The following is a 20,669-nucleotide window of genomic DNA, read 5'->3' as shown; positions in this document are numbered from 1 at the left end:
ACTCCTCCTGCGGGTTTCTCGCTGCGGTGGTCGTACGGCTGGAAGAGCGGAAGGACACTACACTGTCTGCTCTTGCGCCCCTCCACAGAAGGCTATCCGAGTTGCCAATCAAGCAGTCGCTCTCTTTCCTTGCACACTGTGTGCCTCAAAAAAGAGGAATTCAGGTCGGCCACAGAGTCGTCATACAGGCGCTCGATGGAACGTTCTATCCGTGAGGCCACGCCCTCCTCCATCACTGCAGGCAGCAACTGCTTCGCTAAGGTGTCACCACACAACTGCCTGTTAAGTATAGCATCCCGCTGGGAGCACCTGACGGAGCTGCATGGAGCCAGATAGCATTTAACTATCGGACAGGGGGTCGGCAAAAACTGTCCTTCTTAGCTGAAGTGATGACATTAATAGAATCCCTCATTGAACCACTTGGGAAGTACTTCTAGAGGGAGGCCTGGTGCCTAGCGGCTGCGGATGATACAATCTACTGCTGTTCAAAGAGAGAGTCAGACTTGTGCAGGGCCCTTTCCACAGCGTTCTCCAGCTCCCCTACTTGCCTGGGTCCAATGTCGTCTTGCGGTACAGTGGCCTGTGGGGGATGGTCATGCGCTTGCGACAAGGAGATTCCTCCATGGGCATCTACAGGAGACTCCCACCCACTTGCAGACACCGCCTGAAAACATGACAGCATACGTTTCCATGAGGTCAGTTGGCGCACATGCAGAAACAAGCGCCAAGCCAGTATCAGTCGCCAACCGGCCCGGTGAAGGCTTTAACTGCATTAAATACACGTTGCGTATACGCTTAAGGCCTTCCTCCATAGTGAACCTACCCGAACAAGGGGTCTCGTGCACGCAGTTCGGTTGACCACCCTCCACCTTGCTTCCGAAAGCTTGGAATTCTTTGATTGTCTTTCTGTTCTTCCTTGAGTGCTACGAACACATCTGAGGCATGCCTCGTGAGCACACCCTTTTCGTCTGCATCTCTAGTCTTTCATGTTGACGTGCCAAGCAGGTTCTATCCCAACCTACGTCGTCGAGAACTGAGGCGCGAGGCCCAATTGATGAGCAAACTCCCATTGCCCCAAAAGTCGTTGTGTCCTGCAATACCGATTCGTACAGAAGTGACTGCATCTTGCTATGATGTTTACGCACCTGCAGCTGGCTCAAGAAACCTTGAATCAACAGCTGAGACTTTTATGAAGAGCTAGTGAGAGGAGTACCAATCACTACGGGAAAACCTTGTTTGTGGAGTATTTTAAAACGTAACTGCTGTGCGGTTCCCGCTTTCCCCTTAGAAAGAGCGTTATGCTGTTGTAAGATGTGGTGATTGCGTGAGACGGGGCGTCCAGGGTGTTCATGGGATACGCAGAAGCTGCTGCTTTTGGAGCGTGCTGCTTTACACTGCCAATTTTTTCGGAAGTAGATACAACCAGCTCCGGGCTAAGGTAAGAAGGAAGTGATTCATGAACATTTTGTCGACGTGTAGCGCAGTGATCCCGTTAAAAGTGGTGACGCAGACGGAACGCGTCCCCAGCAGCCCTGCGGAAGATGCCAGTTGACTGACGGCTACTTCTTCCAGGAGACAGCACGGGGCATTGGGTGCAGATGCAGAAGCCGTCCTTTAGCATATGATAGGAGGATTTGGATGTGGGCATTACCGTGGCAGCCGGAGTCGATACACAATGCTGCGGTTGCTGTTATTTCCTCTACGGATTTCAGTGTAAAACATCTACACATACGGCAAACGCCACTTTCATATTGAGCCTCTACTGGGATAGAAGCAGGAGGAGGAAGCAAGGCTTGGTCACAGACGTACCGAACGCCCTCCTTCCCCCCCCCTCCACACCCCTGAACCAGCAATAAGGCTAGGCGCGCAGGGACCCCCTTTGCATTGGGAGCCGCAAGAAGCTGTTCCTCCCTATTACTCAATTTAATCTAATGCTTGAGATAGCACGTTTTGACGGGGAAAAGAAGAATCAATGAAAAGAGCGCAAAAACCTCCAGATAGCCCCTTGGTTCTTCTGGCACTCAAAGCGGGGTGCTACTGCGAAAGTACCGACAAGTTCATGTCTTACGCGAAAAAAAGTGTATACGCTTTGCACAAGGAGTAGCGAATCATTCAAACGTACCCTGAAGGAAGAAGTCCTAAAGAAGTTCCTACACCGCGAAAATATCGCCAACAGCTTCTAGCCTATGGCAATCGACAAAGCTACGCGACACATATCAGCGGATCCGCGAGGCGCCCGGATCACACAAATTGAATCCAGCAGGTTAAAATCTCTTCACACGAAGTTCACCTGCGCACGACCTGCGGAGAGGGTGTGGCAAATCTGGAAACTGCAAAGTGAAGGTGGCAGATGGTCCAAGGTCCCCTTGAGGCCTGGCCGAATCGCAAGCCAACCACCGCCAACTAGGGCACAGTAAGATCCTTGGGATCGATTCAGGTACACTTAGTGAGGAATAACGTTCACAAAGCCGAAAAACTGGAAGATCCACTACTGGAAAAGCAGTCGCATCTCCTCTCACCTGCGGGCCTGGAACCTCCAGTGGCCGCTGTGCTGCACATCGCTGTAGGAGTGCGTTGGCTTCCACTGAGAGCACGACGTAAGGCGGCTGGACGCTCTATAGTCATGCTACCACATAGAGGTTATGGTAGAATAAAGATTTGCGGAATTTGAAAGCAGTAAGTCAATATTGTCAACGCCCGTGTTTCAGGGGTGTCCCACCTCCCCACGAAGAGGCACTTGCAGTGCACTCGAGAAACCACTTTTGTCAAACTCACGTGTTGCCGCTCACAATTTAGGCACAGAGAAAGCCTCCGAAAGGGCTGTTTCTTTCGATGTGTGGGATTAAAGTAAGGTAACACGGGATGCTGGGCGCTGGTCTTCAGCGAGTTTGCACACACTATCATGCCTTCCGCCACTAACAGTGCCTCATTGAACGTTATATTGCGCATTCACTGGCGATTTCGTATTTCGCGAACCGGCCTCCTGGAGGCAGTTTGCGTTTCAGGAAGCAACACCCCATACTGAATGACGGCACCCTATGAGTCTTTCCCCTCGGCATCACCACTGCAAAAGAGGCACAACGCCAGCCTGAAAACACTGAACATGTTCGCAAATACCCTAAACGCCAAGCCCACCCCTCCAGAATCTAATACCACCTGCTTTACTCCGTGGATCAGCAGCGCTACTGCCTTAAACTGCAAACAAGCTGATACAACACCGAAGGTGCCCAGATTCGCATTCGTAAGTCTTCTAACGAAAGTCCCCTGGTCTAATTCTAGCTTGCAGCCTAGAGTGCGTAAAGGCATCCAAAAGCTTAGTTTCCAGTTACGCACGCAGCATGCTGTGGGGACGACCTTCCAGCACTGCACTCACTAGCCCCCAGCACAGCCAGAGCACATAAGCAAAAACTTAAGGATGTATGTGCCACGATGTGCAATGTTCGGCTTCCTCTGGAACGGAAGCCTCGTTAGAACTCTTTTCACGATGCTGCACCGCAATTCCAGTTTTTGCACGCCACGATGAATTCCCGCTGCTCGCTATCTCTATACCCCGGTACGCAGAGTACGCGCCCAACCAACAATCTCAACAGTACGCACCAAACTTTGTGCTAGCATGCTCTTCACTACGTGTCTACTACCACTCGGTTGTTTTATAGAATGCCTTCCTTCGTATGGTACAGAGACCTGCAGAAAAGATATGGGAAGAAACAGCTTGCCCAATGAACCGCCGCATGCACCATTTCTCACTCTACAAAAAATATGGCATTCATTGTTACGAAGGCAGTCTGCCTGCCCCCCGCCAACGGCGCTGCTTTGTAGCCATATGGTGTAAATATTGGTCCCACTCATTGCCAATGTTATTCTTAACCAATAGTAGAGATACGGAGGCTGATTGATGGACACGACAACTGCGCTGCACGTGGAATGTTGCATGGACCAAAGATGCCGCGCCTCTCCCAGTAGGCATTAGTAGTCAGCAAACAAGGAATATACCAAATGACCCTTCATTTGCTCCTTCTGAGACGTTCTTGCTTGCCTCTGACTCTCCCTCGAAGGCTTCGCTTCTGGGCAGGGCGGTAACTCTCATCAGTGCCCTTAGCCTTAATTTTTACGGGTCCGCTTCATTGATGCTTATGGCTCCTCTTGGCTGGCAGAAGTTGCTACATGCGCTTTCGCCAGGAGCTCCGCCTCGGCCGCAACTTCAGGCTCCGCTTCAAGCACAACTTCAGGCTCCGCTTCAGTCGATGGAACGACTTCTACCAAGGGAGGGTCAACTTGGTCACATGTGCCCTCTTCGGCAGTCAGCCAATTACCGGAACGGGGGCCATAAACCCTGAGAGCCTTAGGTGCGCTGTTATTCACGTGAAGCCGGAAGTTTCGCGCTTGCATACCGGTGCCCGCATTGACAGCAGTTGAGTGCCACCGACCGGTGGCACTTCTCCTCGAAACCCTCCTGCACAGCACAGTAATCAAACGCAAAAAGCACTGCACTTGCTGCCGGAGCGACATGTCCTGCTGCAATTCCCTATACTTACGCTCCAGAGCCTCCAGGTTCCCGCCAGGGGCAAGTCGGAAGGAAGACAGCACAGGTAGACACCGACTGATGCGGACAACGGAAAATACTAATTGTCAGTTCGAACGGGTGAAATAATTGCTGCGCAATTGCGGCTGCGTGTAGTGCCCGCACTGCTAATTAACGACTGCGTGGAGGAAAGCTCACCCAGAGATCCACGTGTAAACTGTAACCTGCATTTCTGTGTAGGACAACTGTTTGAGTATAATCATGAACGGTGTAGTGGGGCCTGCTGGAGTATCCAAGGGAATCTCCGTAGGGTTCGAGGGGTCGCTCTGATATAGTAAGACAGCGGGTCCCTCATTAGATTTTTCTTTATCGCCTTGGACACCGGGAATACGCACGGCGAGTATAGGCTCAGCAACATGCTCATCTTCGCTTTCCTCCGAGACTTGTTGTACAGTATTGGACTTGGCAAGTCTTGACTGGGCAGAACTTGAAGTATCATCGCTGACGAGGTAAACAATGAAGTCCAACGTCTCATTTTCCCACCCATTGGCCGTTACCTTGACTGACTCATCGATCGCAAGCCCGCCAAGCACGGTCAATATTCCACAGTTGGCCTCGATAAATTCCGGTTTGCCTGCAGCACAGTGGTAGCAGGACATATCTGAAGGCATAGCCTCCAACTTTCCTGGCTAAGTCTGATATTCGAATAGCTAGAGCGGAAATCTAAAAAGCACACCACAAGCAGCATCTACCCTTTGCGCTGCGTGCAGCAACCCATAGAGGGAAATCCACAGTTCCTACTCACTCGACAAACTGCTCTCTTCGACGGACCCGTCCCCGTCAAATGCCACTTCCGAGTTCGAGTTGTCATCCTCTGCACAAAAGCAGGACATAGTGACACTTGAAATGTGAATGGTCAAAGCGTGAAGAATGACCCACTGAGGGCCAACAAGCTACCAAGCCCTCATGAACTCCATGGTGGTCCACTGTTGTGTGGGGAGTCGGAAACACGAACAAATCTTGGCCAGGAGAGTCATGAATGACCCTACCAAGGCTATTAAAAGTCAAATTCCAATGATGCATTCAGAAAACGAGTGCACCCCGCAGCCTAATATCTTCCCCCGACAGCATCCCATAGGCAAGCCTTCGACTGCAAACTAATTCGAGACTCCATTGCTCGCCTTAAGCAAACGGAAAGCAATAAATTCCTCTTCATTCTGCTCACCGGTAAGTTTTGTTCTAACAGCCAAAGTGGATGGAAGGCTGCAAAACAGGCCCAATGCAACAATGGAGAGGACACGAGCCATTGTGGAAGGGTAGTGGACGATGCAATCAGTTGGACACCGGGTTGGTCGGAGAGGGGAAAGGAGCTTATTCACGTAAGCAACACTCTAATGTAATGCTACAACCTCTTTATTTGGCTAGAGTTTTGTTGGTATGGTCGGAAGCTTCACCAGAAAGCGACACCTGGGCAAAGCACAGCAGGGTGGCTCGCGTGCTGTGGCAGCGTTCGTGGCTAGCAGCATTGCACCGTGTCATGTGCTGCTCTCGTTGGGCATTTTTCCCAGCCTTGAATGCCACAACACAGACTTTGATTTTTAGCACAGTAAGAAATACGTATAATTCTACACATGGGTGTTGCCTTTCAGCGCACAGCTATCCCGTTCGAATTTCGCTTGCACCCACCTCAGCACTGGCAATCAGGATCGAGACACAACCTTCGTAGTCTTCCCCACATTGATTCTGCAACACTGAAAATTCTCTACTCGAAGACTAAACAGCTAAAAGAAAACCCTTGCTATTTTATTTTAAGCTGTAGGTACGCAGCACACCAAACTTTCCGAGGAGGAACATCGATACTGCGAAAATCAGAGGATGTTGTAGAACTCAGTCGAACAGCACACATTAAACTAGATGCCAACTTTATAAGTGACACTTTTGACCCATAGTAATAACGTGGAGGCGGAGGGCAAGCGCACTTAACTGCACATCCCCACAACTTGAGGTGAAAACACTTCATCGTTTTGTTGGTTCAAGTGCAATTTGCAGCCCTCTGCACAAGGTCTTCCTAAAGTGGATTCTTTGAAAGGTTGTGGAATACAGAGAAAGAGGGGCAGACCAGATGTCCCAGTGGAGGAGAGATGGTACCAGCTTAACTCTCCGAACGGTGCTCCAAGGTTTCGTTTTGCAAGACACGATGTTTACTGGAGGGCAGTGATGTGCCTATTGGTTCGCGTGTTTCGCCACTAGAGTGTACCAAATGTGTTTGAATAACAGGCTCTCTTTTCTTCCATGACCCCTGGAGGAACAAGTTCCTGCGTTGCTAACAAACGTATGCCTCCAGGCTGAAGCGGCTTGCCAGAAGAGGCCTGCGAATATACGCCCAAAACAACGTTTTCCACCTACAAGCCCTATAAGCCTCAGACCCCCACGACGGGTGGCCTTCAATCCATAGGCCTTATAAGGGTGGAGGCGAAATGAAGTGAATTGTACTGATAAACAATGCAAAGAGAGTAGCCTTTTCCGACAGAGCGCCCAATTTTAGCTGTGAACTAGTTGGCGCAGATATTTCTTCGCTGTTATTTAACGCTTCGCACCGGAGCACCAACTTGCCCTTTAGTGACCTGTTCCAACTGCATTTAATGGCAGACGCAGGGTGCAGCGCTGCGTCTAGCGCTGCTGCTAGGCCTCTCTTAGCTTTTACCTCCTGGGAGAAATGCCTATCTGACGATAACTGCTGCCAGATACAGCTTGAAAGAAGCCCAATATAAAGGAGGTTTTACTGGCAATTACAGATCCAGGGTACACAATCGAAAACAAGCAGGTTTGCATGTTTGGGTCCGCCAAAAAAGACAAGAGACCATCGCATGCTACTGGCCGGAAGGCCTAAACTATGGATCGCTAAGGAGCTTGCTCCTTTGGCTTCATTAGTTCACTGTGTGTATCAGTGCCACGATAACCACCCCAATCCCTGTTTGCTCTATACCTTTGGAGGAAACGTTTATCCCCATTTCGTAGGTTGTGCTGCATGCATGTGTGCTATCTTCTGACAAACACAACGCATTGCCTCCTCTTCGCAGCTGCCCCAGTCACACTCTACCGGGATATGTCGGCCTCATTCAGTCTACCTCCACGTCAAAATGAATTTTGGGTTGCAGGCGGAAAGCAAAGGGGCGGCCGCTTGCCAGCCCTTCGCCATCGTTTGTGAAGCTGAAGCCCGCACACGCATACGAGCAACTCGACAATGAATATTAGGGACCGATCCAGAGGCTCGTATACGCGTACACTTTTGCTAAAGAATCTGAAGTGTGAAAGACAGCGCAAGCGTTGATACAGCAACCCAAGCCTACCCGAAAAGCAATTGCACGGGACCTGCGTTGTACCGCGAATAGCCCTGTAGGTTGCCTTTTCCGCGCATGCGAAGGAGGCTCGCAATGGAGAGGGCCGGCCGAAGAGAAACACCCAACCACGGACGACTCTGTGGGCGAGCGTAGCAGATAACAAAGCTGACAAGAAGCGCACTTTTACAAATGCTTCCTAGTTCGAAGGTACATGTCTTTGATTCGCGAGGAGAGGCCTATCTAATGAGTGTGGCGGCCAGCTGCCCGCAGCGAGGAGGAAAATTCGTCAAAGGAAGAAAGACCCTCCTTCTTCGCTTCCTCCCGGCTCCCCCTCCCCCCACCCCTTGTGCGGCAGGTAGCCGTCGCGTATCCCAATACGGCACATACATGTTGTCGTCTGAGCAAGGCGGCAAGCGGCGATTGCGACATCTCCACGGCCATGGTCGAAAAGTTCTTCGCTAGCTTTTGAAGAAGCACCAAGTGTATTTCGAGCAGGGAGACGCAAAACCTGCGGCACAGCCAAGCATCCCGGGAAGCCGAGGCGGCTGCCTGTAACGCCTTCTCCCGGTCTGAATGATGCTCCAGCGTGTCGGTAAACATTGTTTGGCTCGGAGTGTCCTGCTGATTGCGAATTCGCGTCATGCCAACAGCCGCGGGAGGCAGCAAGCACATCAGGCGCTTGTCGGCCGCCTCTAGGGCCTGCACACGAAACAGACCGCCACAACGTGCATGTGCGAGAGCAGCACGGGAAATAGCCTGGTCTACATGGCGCGCCAGGGCTGTTGTGTGCGTCTTGAAGAATACCGTTCGTAGAGCTCAACAAAAAATACTGCGAGCTTCAGTCCCGCCTTAAAGGCACTGCTACGGACGAACCTTCCGCAATATGCCGGGGGCCAAGGATTCAAAGCGTTCTGCATCCTTTTGCAGCGCAGCCACCAGCTGGGCTCGAAGCCTCGATCTGGCATCGTTCTCTATGGATACGGCTTCCCTGGATCATACAGAGAGGTAGCGCAGCACACACGTGTGACGTCCTTCGGAGAGCGTCTAGCGTACACTGTCCGTTAATCTCGGCACTGCCGCAAGACACCCCCTTCCCTCCCTCCCCGCTATCATCGCTGTTTCTGACCCTCGGCCTCCGGTGGACTGCTCATAAGCACCACCTACTTCAAATAAGCAAGGCGAAGTGCCCTTTCCACAGATCGCCGCAGCTCGTCCCGCAACACACTGCGTTCCGACGAGAGCTGCACGGATCACAGCGCCCTGGCATAGAACCACCTTTCCCTCTAAGCAGGCTTTGCGCAGAGCTGGTGCTGCAACTATGCCACTGCGGCAACGGACAAGGGGAGGGGGAAGAAGGGGCCCCTGAAGGCCCCTCCACACCTGATACGGCCGAGTCTGGTGGTCGTAGGTCGCTAACGCCTCGGCCAAGACCTTTTGCATCATCGCGCCAAAAGAGTGCGAAACACCCTCTTTCCCATGCAGCTCCTGAAACCCAGAAAGCCGCTTCTGAAAACCGACACGGAAAAGGCTGCAGGCTCGTATCTCTGCTAAATCAGCATCTGTCAAAGCGTCTCCTACGCGGGAGCTTTTTCTGGCTCCCATGTCGGATGGCGGGGGCTGCGTGACTGGCGCCGTGCGAAACAATGCCGACCTTTGCATCCATCAGGCATTTTCTGAAGGCCGCTGCGCAAGCATTAGTGGCCAGTGCATGCGTCGTGAATTCAATTGAGCTTGGAGGCCCCGTAGGGGGCGTTCCAATCAGAAAGTCCGCCAGCGCGTCTGCGCGCGTAACGCGATCCCACATGTCAAAAAATCTACGCCTTGCGGCATATCAGGCACCCTCAGCATGGATGCACATTGTGCAGTGGTAACAAGCGAGCGAAGCAGCATACTGCGGGCGTCGACAGGCCAACAAAAGAATCCGAAATAAGAAGGGAAAAGCCTGTTCAAAGCACGCTTCAGAGCGCCGCTTGGGTAGCCCACCTGCGATTTGCAAGGCAGAACGGTTGCGAGGCCGAACAGCTTGGATCACGCGGTCAAGCGCTGCCTGAGCCTCCGCTTCTTCTCCCGGCAGCCGTACCGCAATAACTTCAACGGCCCCTGCAGTGAAACAGCAGATGCGAGCTCCTGGAGAAGTCAAATGGCTCGTTAGGGGTCACGAAAATCATCGGTTTCTTCTCTGCGGGGCCGTTCAACGCGTCGCTGCAGAGCCCCTTTTCAAAGGCCGGATTCGGCTGAGACACGAAAGACTGCTTGTGTGCTTCTACGCACCTCCATCTATGCCGAGGGCGCTAGCAACTTCGGTTCTGACCGCTTCCTGGAGTGCTGGCGAGATCTTCTCCTGCAGCAGCGCGAAAGCCTCGCCTTGCCACAATTCGAGCGTCAGCAGATTCGGTGCCCCTCTCTCTCCCCCCGCCTTCCCCCCTCTTCCTCCCCCCTTGCTCCCGACGTGAGAGGCCCTTCAAGCCTCCGCAGCGTGAGCCGACAGCCGTGTTCGGCAGTTGCAGCGTTCTATGCGCGGCATGTGTGTGCACAAACGCCGCAGAGAACTAGAAACAAAGCCTATGGCCTCTACCGGCCGCGTGCTTAAAAGCTCTAAGCCGCTCACCCCCAGCAGTACAACAATGCGTGGCAAGCGCGGCAGTTGGGAGAATCCCCCGCTCTCTCCCTCCCCCTTCGCGCTCTCGATGGGCGACGCTTTCGGCTCTCCTTTTGGCCTGGCACCCGCCTGCGGACTGGCACTTGCGTGTGCCTGCAGCCTTTCCTTCATCGCTCGCAAGAGCAGCGCGACCTCTTCTGAGAGGTGGAATCGCAGCGCTGCAGGGGACGAGGGTCCGGGGGAAACTGCCGCCGCCGCTTGCGCTTCCTCTGGAGATCGCTCCCCACTGCTGGCACGCCGTTCGGAGCATGCGTCACTATTCATTTCGCCGTCGCCGTCGCCAAGCCACAGCATCTCTCCGAGCGAGTCTGCCCGCCAAGCGTCCTGACTAGGCTGCGCTGCAAAGCAGCGGGGGTGCAGCAGGGGCATCACCAGAACGTCGGCTGCTTCCACCAGCGGCGCGGCAAGGCGATGCAGCAGAGAAGCTTCTAAGGAGAAGATGCTTGCACCACCGTCGTTGTCTTTTGAAGAGTGCGTTGGCGCATCGGGTGCTCCCTCAGAGGCAGACGGCACACCGGAGCTTTTAGAAAAAAAAGGCACAGGTTGCCTGGCGCGATGCAGGGAGCCTCGTGAAGGCCTTAAAAGCACTTTTGAACCTTTTGCCGCACCGTCACTCCCCTCCGAGTGACGCTGTGGAAGCATATTAGCCCCCTCGAGAATGCTCGGCAGCTCGAGAGTCAGCAGGACGGCGCCGGAGCGAAGCCTCTCCAATCCTACGGCTAAAGTCAAAAGAACGCACCCCACATTTCTTAACAAATATCCGCCAGTTGGCACGCAAACAACATTGGCTGCCGACGTCAGCATCGTCCTTCAGAGGGAAATGCAACTGTACTTTGTGCAGCGGGGTTCGCTGTAACCACGAACTCCCTGCCCTGGCGTTCTGCCGTTGAGGCAGGCAGCTTGCAGGGAGAGGGGAGGGGAGGAAGGGGAAGAGAGGGAAATTAGCGCGCGCTAATCCCCCCCGCCTTTCCCCTCCTCTGCTCCAAAAAAACCTCAAGACTCCCACTAACAACGGAACCTACCTAAGGCAGAGGACGCTTTCTGCGAGCCGCTAAGGGCCAGCGGTGTCTCGCCTCTTTTGCTGAGAAACTCTGAATCTGTCTCTTCCAAGTCGAGCTCCCGTGCCTGCCTGGAGTCACTCGAAGAGGCCCCCTCGCAGAAACATCTCAAAAGCCGTCGCGCAGTCATGCGCTCAAAAGGTCTCGTTAACACCACCACAAGAGGCGGAGAAGACTCCCGCGCTTTGGGTGATCTTGGAAGATCCGTGACGCTCCATGGCGTCTGCAAGAGTCTTGAAACAGTTCCCGCTGCTTCTGCGCGTGTGCGACCGCTCAGACTTTGCAGGGGCTGCAGGAGGCAGCAAACGTTCTCACGCTCACGAGATGTGGAGATGTGCAGGTGCTTCCACATACATACACACATACGTATACATATACACGTGCATATACACTTGCATACACACATTCACTCACACACATTTACCCACACACATTCACTTACACTCACACGCACTCACATTCACTTACACACGCGCACACTCACACACACACATTCACTTACACACGCACTCACATTCACTTACACACGCACACACATACATACACACACATACATACATACACACACACTCACATTCACTTACACACACACACACAATCACACACACACACATTCACTTACACACACACACATTCACACACACACATTCACACATACATACACACACACAATCACACACACACACAATCACACTCACACACACTCACACACACACATTCACACATACATACATACACACACTCACATTCACTTACACACATTTACACATACCCACTCTCGCAGAACGGAGAAGATTGGGTGCAGGCAGGGCCTTTAACGAGAGAACGTACCAGACGTTGGGGTAGCGGCGTCAGAGGCGGTGGAACTGGGGGGTCCTGAGAGACACAGTACATAGTTATGCAGCACGGAAAATAGCAGGAAACTGAGGTTTACAGGGTCTGTGAGTGACTGCTTCTCTGCCGGCTGCTGCCGAGAAAAGCCTAGGGCAGCTAGGCTGTACACAGACATGGCCTTGGAGAGGCAGATCCGGCTCACTCCTGGTTGGATTCGAGACGCAGAAGCTCCCAGCAGACAGCTTGCGAGACTTAGAACTCCCCACACGCGAGTCATCGCGCCTTCCGCATAGTTTCGGGGACGGCCTTCCACGAACGCCGCCAACAACGTGCGACTACACTGCGTCAACACTGAGGTCAAACAGGCTAAAAAGGGACGAACGGGCTCCCTAGCCGGCTTCGAAATGCCGCTAGTAGAGTCCTTAAGTCCTAGTCGCTATCAGTGGTGGTGGCAAGTGTTCTGTATCAGGAGCGCCAGCGGAAAGCACAGGGCAGAGCTTCCGTCAAGTTGTACGTTCGCTCGGAAGCAGCCCCTCCTACACCCCCGTAGCTGCGCTGTTGGCCTTTTTCGTTTTCTGCATTGCCAGACGTATACTGCAAGCCTCAGAAGGCCGTTATGCAAAGAATGGAAGAGTGAGGCAGACCGCAATCGGGGTTGGCGCTGCAAAGTCATGAGACAGGCGTAGCCAGCTCGGAGCGGAGGGACGTGGACAGTCGAGGCACAGCATGCCCGAGCGCTCGCCGCTGTATCACGAGCACCTTGCTCCCTTATGCACGCAGTGAATTTCTTGAAGGAGTCGAGAGAAGCAGTTTTTGTGGAGGTTCAGGGGGGAGGGGGGGCCGGGGATGAAGGCCATTCGAATCGTGCAGTTCCCCACAGGCGCCGCCGACGCCCCCTATTACGATGTAGCGTGCGAGTCTCAGCTTCTGCGCCGTTTGCGGTGTACAAAAACCAACAAACTTTCCGTCGAATGTAACTTGGTGCGCATATGAACGCAAATTCATGGTCGAAACCATCTTGTGAGGAATTCAGGCAAGCCTTCCCCCTGCAAAATGCCAGTATCGCCCAACGCATCAAAGACCCACCCTTGAAGCCAAAGACCGCGAAAGCTCGCATAGCGGCTTAAAACACACACGGAAGGCTGCCGTATGACTGCTCCCTCACGGCTTGGTGGCGAGAAAAAGACTAAAGCCCTTTGAAGCCGGCACATCATGCGATGCTCTTCCGGGGTTTTCAGGACCCCAGTGGCTTCCACCGCTTCCCAAAATGCGCTTGACAAGTTTGATTATGCATTGCACATAGTCGTGTGTCACTGGTGCTTCCTCATGTGCTGGGGCGTATGTCACTGGTGCCCACCTTAAAGCCACAGGAGCGCCGGGTGGAAGCCTTTTGCGGCCTCTGCACCTACTTCTGGGCTGAAAACAAGCACTAAACTCGGGATTTGTGGGGGGAAATGCAGGCGACAAATTGCCGAAAAATTGGCCTCATGCAGTCTACACGTTCCAGGACCCCTACCGCACACCCCGAAGATCTGCCCGAAGGGCCGCCAAGAGAGCAAGCCCTGACACCCCAAGCCTTAAACGATCTTAAACGGGATGACTATGCGCTTTCCCAAAGTTCCTTTCTTTCCCAGTGCCTGGAGCCCATCGGGTTCTGGCCTAAGGGCTTTAGGCACACGGGGGTGCGTGCAACTCGACGCTGTGTGCACACTAAGCAATCGCACACAGTCGGATCAACAGCAGGGGCAACACGCAACAGAAGCTGCTATAGTATGGAACCAACTATCCCATGCAACAAGTAGGAAATCAAAGGGCCGAAATGTGCCATCAGTGCCCGAGCTCATCGTTATTCCATACAAGTGAACCCGTAACTTCCCGTATCAGGTCTAAGAAGGTAGACACTTAGCTGCGCACTTAATACAAACTTCATAGAACGCTCTTGAGTGCTCTCAGAAAAATGCCTTCTTTCCCTTGCCCGCGTCCCACACAGTTCCCGACATGAGGGGGGAGGGAACGTGTCGTTTTTATAAAGGTCGCCGTAGGAAGCCACTCAACTCCAGGCTTACTACAAACTTACTGTGATCTACTCATTGCTTCCAAAAAGACACCTATGGCCTTCTCTGCCTGCCCTCCTCAGAGTTCCCGATACCAGGAAAGAGAGACAGCTAGGGTACGCGTAACTGCACCCTCTGTGCAGTCCGAGCATACACAGCTAGTTGTACATAGCATCTCACGCACATACCATTGCTTCCTATTCTGTTGAGCTGAAGCTGCTCGGCAATAAATAAGATCTGCGGAAAATCAAGCTAAATGCATTGGTCTTTACTGATTCTTGGGTTTTGGTATGTGGAGCGAAAAATGCGGAGGAGTGCCCTGCCCAGCTATCTCTTTACCTTCCCCCTTTTGAAATACCACGCCCTCATGTTCCATCCCTGTGGGTCTGCATCAAATGCATGCAGGACACCGGAGAAGCTCCTGCTCTACTGTCATTTCCCAAGCAAGCAGAAAAACAAAAGCAGTGCGCTTGAAAAAGGCGATGTGGGCATCTATACAGAGAAGTAGAGAAGGTGAAAGGTACACGCATTAACCAGCAGCGAACTAGGTACCAAGGATGAACTACTGCAGCGCATCTAGCTGTCAGAGCATAGCATTTGATCCTAGCCATCTAGCCGCAAACTTCTTTTCGTGGTCACCGTCTGGTGCACCGTCCAGTGCACCTCATAAAGCCTGCTGATCCACCAATACTAAAATTCCTCGCTCGGAACTCACAGGCGGCCGCCACTCATAATTTTTGCATATTTCTACTTAGTTTTACGCCTATATTTTCGTACATACGTTAGTCGTTCTCTAAAATCACCTGCTGTTAAGGGTGACCGCTGACTCAGGACCATCAGCTTGAGGAATTGATTGGAGGGAAGCTCCCCCGTATACACCAGGGATGTGGGTGGACAGCGGGCAGATGAAAGTGGTGCTCCATCATGAACCCATTCATTTCAATGAAGAAACCAAGACCAGGGAATTGGATCGTTGCCAACATGCACTGACAAGTAATGCAAACAAAAGTGGTTGGTGCGCTCGGTCTCTCCGTCTGCCCCACGGTGGTTTGTAGTGGTCACATTAAGGTCATTCAGTAGGCGAATCAAGAAGGCCCAGCAGAAGGCAGTAGCAAGCTTTAGATTGCTATTCTTAATCGAAGGCGAATAATTGAGCAACTTCTTAGGCCTTGAGAATGCTTGAGCAAGGGATAAGGTGTACACATTTGCTGACTAGCCCTACATGGATGCATATGTTATCCTAATCTTTGACTTAAGGACTCCAGCAACGAAATTCACATTCAAGTAGGTCCAAAACATTTCACGGTCTCAGCCGCTTACACTTTGAGTATGGCATTGCGTATTCCTCTCCCGCAAGATGCATTCTAGCCTTATACAGTGACTGTGAAAGCCTTCCAGTTACAATGAGAATCGCACCCACCCACGGCCCGATAGAGGATGACGAGGTGCTTGTTGCAAAATAGCACTCCATAGCAATGCCACGGGTAGTGCTTCACCCCTGTGCAGTTCTTAGCCTTGGCAAGCGTGACGAATCCATGGGTGTCAAAGCAAACGGCCCAAGCAGCTTCGATTTGAACTATGGATCATCACAGATAAGAGCGGTTGCGCTGCGCAATAGTGAAGCGACGGGACCTTGCGTGAGCACGTCGGACACTACTTCGTAATGCGCTGTACATACGTTACTTCAAGTGGAAGGGACACCAAAGCCTACGAACAACTCTAGTATGATTAAACTTCTAAGAACTCTTCGCAAGGGGCAGTAAAAGCTGGTGATCGGTCCGGACAGTAAAATGACAGCTCAGTAACTAGTGTCGGCACTTTTGCACTTTCCACTAGACCTTAAAGAATTGTCTTTCCCGCAGTAGATACCGCTGCTTGGTGTTGATTAGGCAATGAGAATAACAAGCCATCGTTTGGGGCACGTGGAATAGCCCGTAGCCTCTTGAGAGAGAAGATCACCGATCAATACGCCACTAGCGTTGGTTGTGAGGAAAATGGTGCTCCTAGTCAACCAGTGGGAGTATTGGAGGAGTTTGAAGGTTGCCTATGAGCATCTTTACCACGATAACAAAATCCGCTGTCCACTTCAAAGACGGCGCTTTCTGAAGGAGACAACTAAAGCAGCCAAGCCATCCGATCAAACTCAAGAGCAAAATCTCAGTGGCATCATGCAAGCTTAGACAACTTCCTTATCTCCTTGGAAGTGCACAATGGCAGAGCCCAAGCTGGCGGTTCTGGCCCAATTCTTGTTGCCAAAAACCGGAATCCCAACATGCTACAATCTTCATAGAAACTCAACACTTGCGTGCCTTCAGACACCACCGCTTTCCTGACAACAGCTAAGAGCCGTGTCGCAGGTGCTATAGGTACTCTTCAAGTTTTAGGCAGTAGGATAAGGCGTTACTTATATAGACAGCCATGCACTGCTCCTTGACACTCTCTAAAATCTGACGTCCTTTGTTGCCACAAACACCGCAGTATTCTTAAAGGTGCCGATTATTTTTTTCGCTTTATCTCCTTTCAAAAAATGTTGTGTCTGTTGCATAATCTTTACTTTATGCTGTGGGGTCCCGATACCGCCACACATTGCTTGAGGTTCACCCGGGGATTAGCTCAATACGATGTGGTTGATAACCAGCAGATAGCCTGCCTGCTGGCAGCTCGTCGCTTTTTATCATAATTGCAAACTCTTTCATAAATTTTGTGTATTCTTGCTGTTTTTTGGATATGTGTTGAGTCAACATCCCAACAAAGGCCAGCTGCATAGCCGATAACACGGGATGCGTGCTCAGAACCGTCTTCTCGTACTGCGCTGTACAGCAGCCCTCACGAGGACCCTGCATTGCGTTGTTGAGGTACCGAATCTACCTGCTCACCATAGATATATAACTGTGTTTTTAGAAAATCAGGACTTGCTTCTCTCTAGCGCTTCCCAACACACTAACTTTTCCAGCGCGCAGCTGTGGCCCGTGCGCACCTTTTATGGCAAGACCCTTACACCTTTTATGACAAAACCCTTGAATGATTACGTCATGGGGCAGGAATCCTATAGAGAAGTCACGAAACGTGTTGATAGATCCAACTTTTGATTGAAGGTAGCATTTAACATCCGTAGCCTTGCTAATCCCTGCGTTCTGTTGCCCATCAGCAAACGTGGGAATTACGGACTGTACCTAAGAGGGAAAACCAGATAGCGCTTCTGCGCAGTCTCCTCGCATAACAGATCCACCCAATAGGAGTGTCAAGTAACTCTAGAGATTATTGACCATTAAAGCTAGTTTGCATCTGCGCAGTATCGGCCCGTGGTGCGTCTCCAACTGCAGCTCGATGCGCTGTGGTCCTTTCACTGGCGCGCAAGATGTGTCGAGGGGTTTGTCGTTTCCTTGGTTTGGCTCCTTTGCTGGCCAGCCAGCCTGCTTCCGCAAGGCCCAGTACCGTTGTTCAGGAGTTTGTGGCTTTTTCCCTGCGCTTGAACCTCCGGAATTTACAACCCAATATCTTACAACAGACACAGGTCGGTTGGTGGGGGGCTATCGGGGGCTGCTGAAGAACACCAGTTTCCTCCGACTTTCTTTTCAGCTCCATCTGAGCGTTAAAGCACCTTGCTAGCCAAAGGCCCAGGAGCTGAGGTGGTGTGTGCCTAAAACTTTAGCTATATATCATTTGCAGAAGCTGCAAAGGTTGGCTGTTTGATCGCTGAGTCGCTGCGATTCCCTGATGTAACACTTCGTCAAGAACTGACACGTCACTAACGATGAAGTCGTTTGTCTACGCTTTGAACTCTGTATATCTACTGGTGAATTTTTGTCCTTTAGCGTTCTCAATTCTCCCAAAGCTTGCTGTTGAGCAGATCTCGCATGAACTGATGGGTCAGGGCCTGTATGGAGGACTGAACTGCAATGGTATCTGCAGGAATACGACTCATTCTACATACATGAAACTGTCCTTTACACGCTTTTCCCTACACTAACCATGCCGTGCATGCCATTCGCTTCTCCTCAACGCAGGGTAAAACACCTTGGTACATCACCAACCGGCTGAGGAAATCTTCGAAAACTTCGTCTACTTTTCCAAACGGCATCACCTCCTTGACGAAGCCAATTTCATTTTGTTGGCTGAGAGGTCAAGGCTTTCTACCAGGTATGAAGCTATCGCAATCACACCAGCTTGCAAACCGGCCTTTGGCCCCCAACCTCTGGCAATGTGAACTTCCGTCGCCAGAGGTTTTTTCCCCACAATGAACGTCACCTTACTGAACGACTATTTGGTTTGACTAGATTCAGAAGAATGTTGTAAGGAAAGCTGACATTCCACTGTATGCATAGCCAGTCGATGGGCAGAAATAGCTGCACGGAATCATGAGGTGATACCAACTGTAGCGCGCTCTGTAAGTCTATTCAGGAAAGCAACAACTTCGTTTGAAGTTCGTTCTGAGTCTGGAGTTGATGGAGTTTTCCTTCAAATGACTTTTGCGTTCCCTCGCCGCGACCCTTAAATATTCCTAATAAGGGGAACGAGGCCGCTAGGGTGAGGTAAGCTGCATCCTGTAAGCCTTTGGAGCATTTACAGCTAGCTGCACATTGCATCTAGCGCCTATGGACACAACGCATTGCGTTTCCTTAAAAGAGCTCACGCTATACTCGACAAGAAAAGTAAATAAATGAACAGAGAAGCCAGCTGGTCAATTCTTCACTGATACTAAGCTGAATAACACAAGTGTAGTAGAAAGTGTTCAGTTCAAGTGTAGGGGACCTGGGTACAGACATTGTTTCATAAAGGGGGATCGAAGCATTCAAGTGACTTTTAATTGATTCACATACCAGCCTTTGTGTGGCTGGCCAACAGATCCAATTTGACTTTTGTCGCTTCACCAGTTGAGTTTTACAAAGGATTGCATCAGTATTGACTCTTTGTTTTGCAGGGGTGTATGTTCTCTTTGTTGCACAGCAGGATTTCCTTCAAGGAGGTAGACTGAAAACTGTGCGCCTAAGAGCCAGTACCCAACTGAACATGGCTTTGAGTGCTCAAAGTGCTCAAATGGTGCGGCAGTGTACATTCTTGCCTTCCTCTCGGCTCCTATGGCGGCACCCTGTACACTGGGCGCAAGGATAGCGGGGTGCGGGGGTTACCTTTCCGGACTGGGATCATTATGCTTTCCCCCTTAAACCTTCCTATGGAGCTAGCGAAAAGCTTTTCTTACTGAGGCCATAGAGGGAAGCGTTCCCTTTTTGAGTTAGCCAAGCTTAGGTAGCACCGGTATGTGGGAAACAAAAAAATTGGGCAAAGGTATAGAGATTGAGAGGAGAACGAGCTAGTGTGAACAATAATTTTTTGCAAGGCAGGCTATATGTTCTATGTGTGCACACACTAGATTCGAATTTCAAATCAGAAAACAGTTTTTGCTGTACTTCTTGAGTGGTACCAAGAATGCTGTGCGCAACAAGGCTGTGCAAGCATAATGCACGAATCGCAGTCGTTTGATTATTCGTTCTTCCTACTCGTAAGACTGTGCTGTGTGCTGTTCGCTGTCTTTTTGCCTTTTCCCATTGTTGCCTGCTGCAGGAGTGGGCACCAGTGCAGGGTGACACACAACTGCATGTAGAGCCTGTTGCCATCGTATGCTATAGGGCCCTTAGTGCCTCTCAAGTGTCCTGAACAAGTGCTAATAAATACGCTGTGGAGCCGTCTGTCAGCATATAAAACTAGGAAAACAGATCACGAGGCACTGCATAGTTTTATGCGAGTGGGAGGAAGGCCCGCCACGGATCCGCTAGAGCCTCCTCGCATTCTTCTCTCGCTGTCTGCTTCCCTCTGCGACTTCTTAAATGGGCATAACTGGTGATTTATTCTACTCAATTTTCTTGAAAGCATATGCGTTTGCAAGCAAAAGCATAAGTAGCAGAAATCGAACCTCTGTCTCCCGCCGCCGTCCATTGGTGCTGGTGGTCTTGCTCGGCTTTCGTGTAACTGCACACAAGAACGGGCGCCACACTTTTTCAAGGAAGCTTTCATAGCTCCTTCAAGCTTAGGGGTATTGTTTCTTCTGCGTGGGTTTTCTGGGGAAAATGATTTGCATGCCCCGAGCAAGGGAAAGAACCTCGGACTGAACTTAACACGGGCGCTCTGAGGATTTGCTCGCTTTGGTGGCTGCCTCAGCTTCGGCCTTCTCATGCCAGACTAGTGTGTGCCAAGGCAGCGTCA

General features: G+C 51.5%; 2 protein-coding genes across 2 annotated transcripts; both read right to left on the bottom strand.

Moving 5' to 3' along the window:
- Positions 1 to 4,131: 4,131 nt before the first annotated feature.
- Positions 4,132 to 5,829, bottom strand: LOC113146814. Its single transcript, XM_026335257.1, has 5 exons — positions 5,681 to 5,829; positions 5,485 to 5,576; positions 5,328 to 5,396; positions 4,721 to 5,156; positions 4,132 to 4,453 (listed from the first exon to the last, which is right to left on the bottom strand). The coding sequence occupies exons 1-5, from the start codon at positions 5,827 to 5,829 to the stop codon at positions 4,132 to 4,134; spliced, it is 1,068 nt and encodes a 355-aa protein (XP_026191042.1).
- Positions 5,830 to 7,641: 1,812 nt separating this feature from the next.
- Positions 7,642 to 11,326, bottom strand: LOC34619702. The gene is made up of 10 exons (XM_026335256.1): positions 10,761 to 11,326; positions 10,433 to 10,680; positions 9,515 to 9,642; positions 9,244 to 9,369; positions 9,028 to 9,104; positions 8,919 to 8,978; positions 8,737 to 8,851; positions 8,214 to 8,655; positions 7,906 to 8,059; positions 7,642 to 7,732 (listed from the first exon to the last, which is right to left on the bottom strand). The coding sequence occupies exons 1-10, from the start codon at positions 11,324 to 11,326 to the stop codon at positions 7,642 to 7,644; spliced, it is 2,007 nt and encodes a 668-aa protein (XP_026191041.1).
- Between the last annotated feature and the right edge of the window lie 9,343 nt (positions 11,327 to 20,669).

This window comes from Cyclospora cayetanensis, unplaced genomic scaffold, assembly GCF_002999335.1.
Source record: "Cyclospora cayetanensis isolate NF1_C8 unplaced genomic scaffold, CcayRef3 CcayRef3_contig_63, whole genome shotgun sequence".
NCBI classification, from domain to species: domain Eukaryota; phylum Apicomplexa; class Conoidasida; order Eucoccidiorida; family Eimeriidae; genus Cyclospora; species Cyclospora cayetanensis.
Note: the sequence above shows the minus strand (reverse complement) of the source record. Positions and strands in the feature narration are given on the sequence as shown.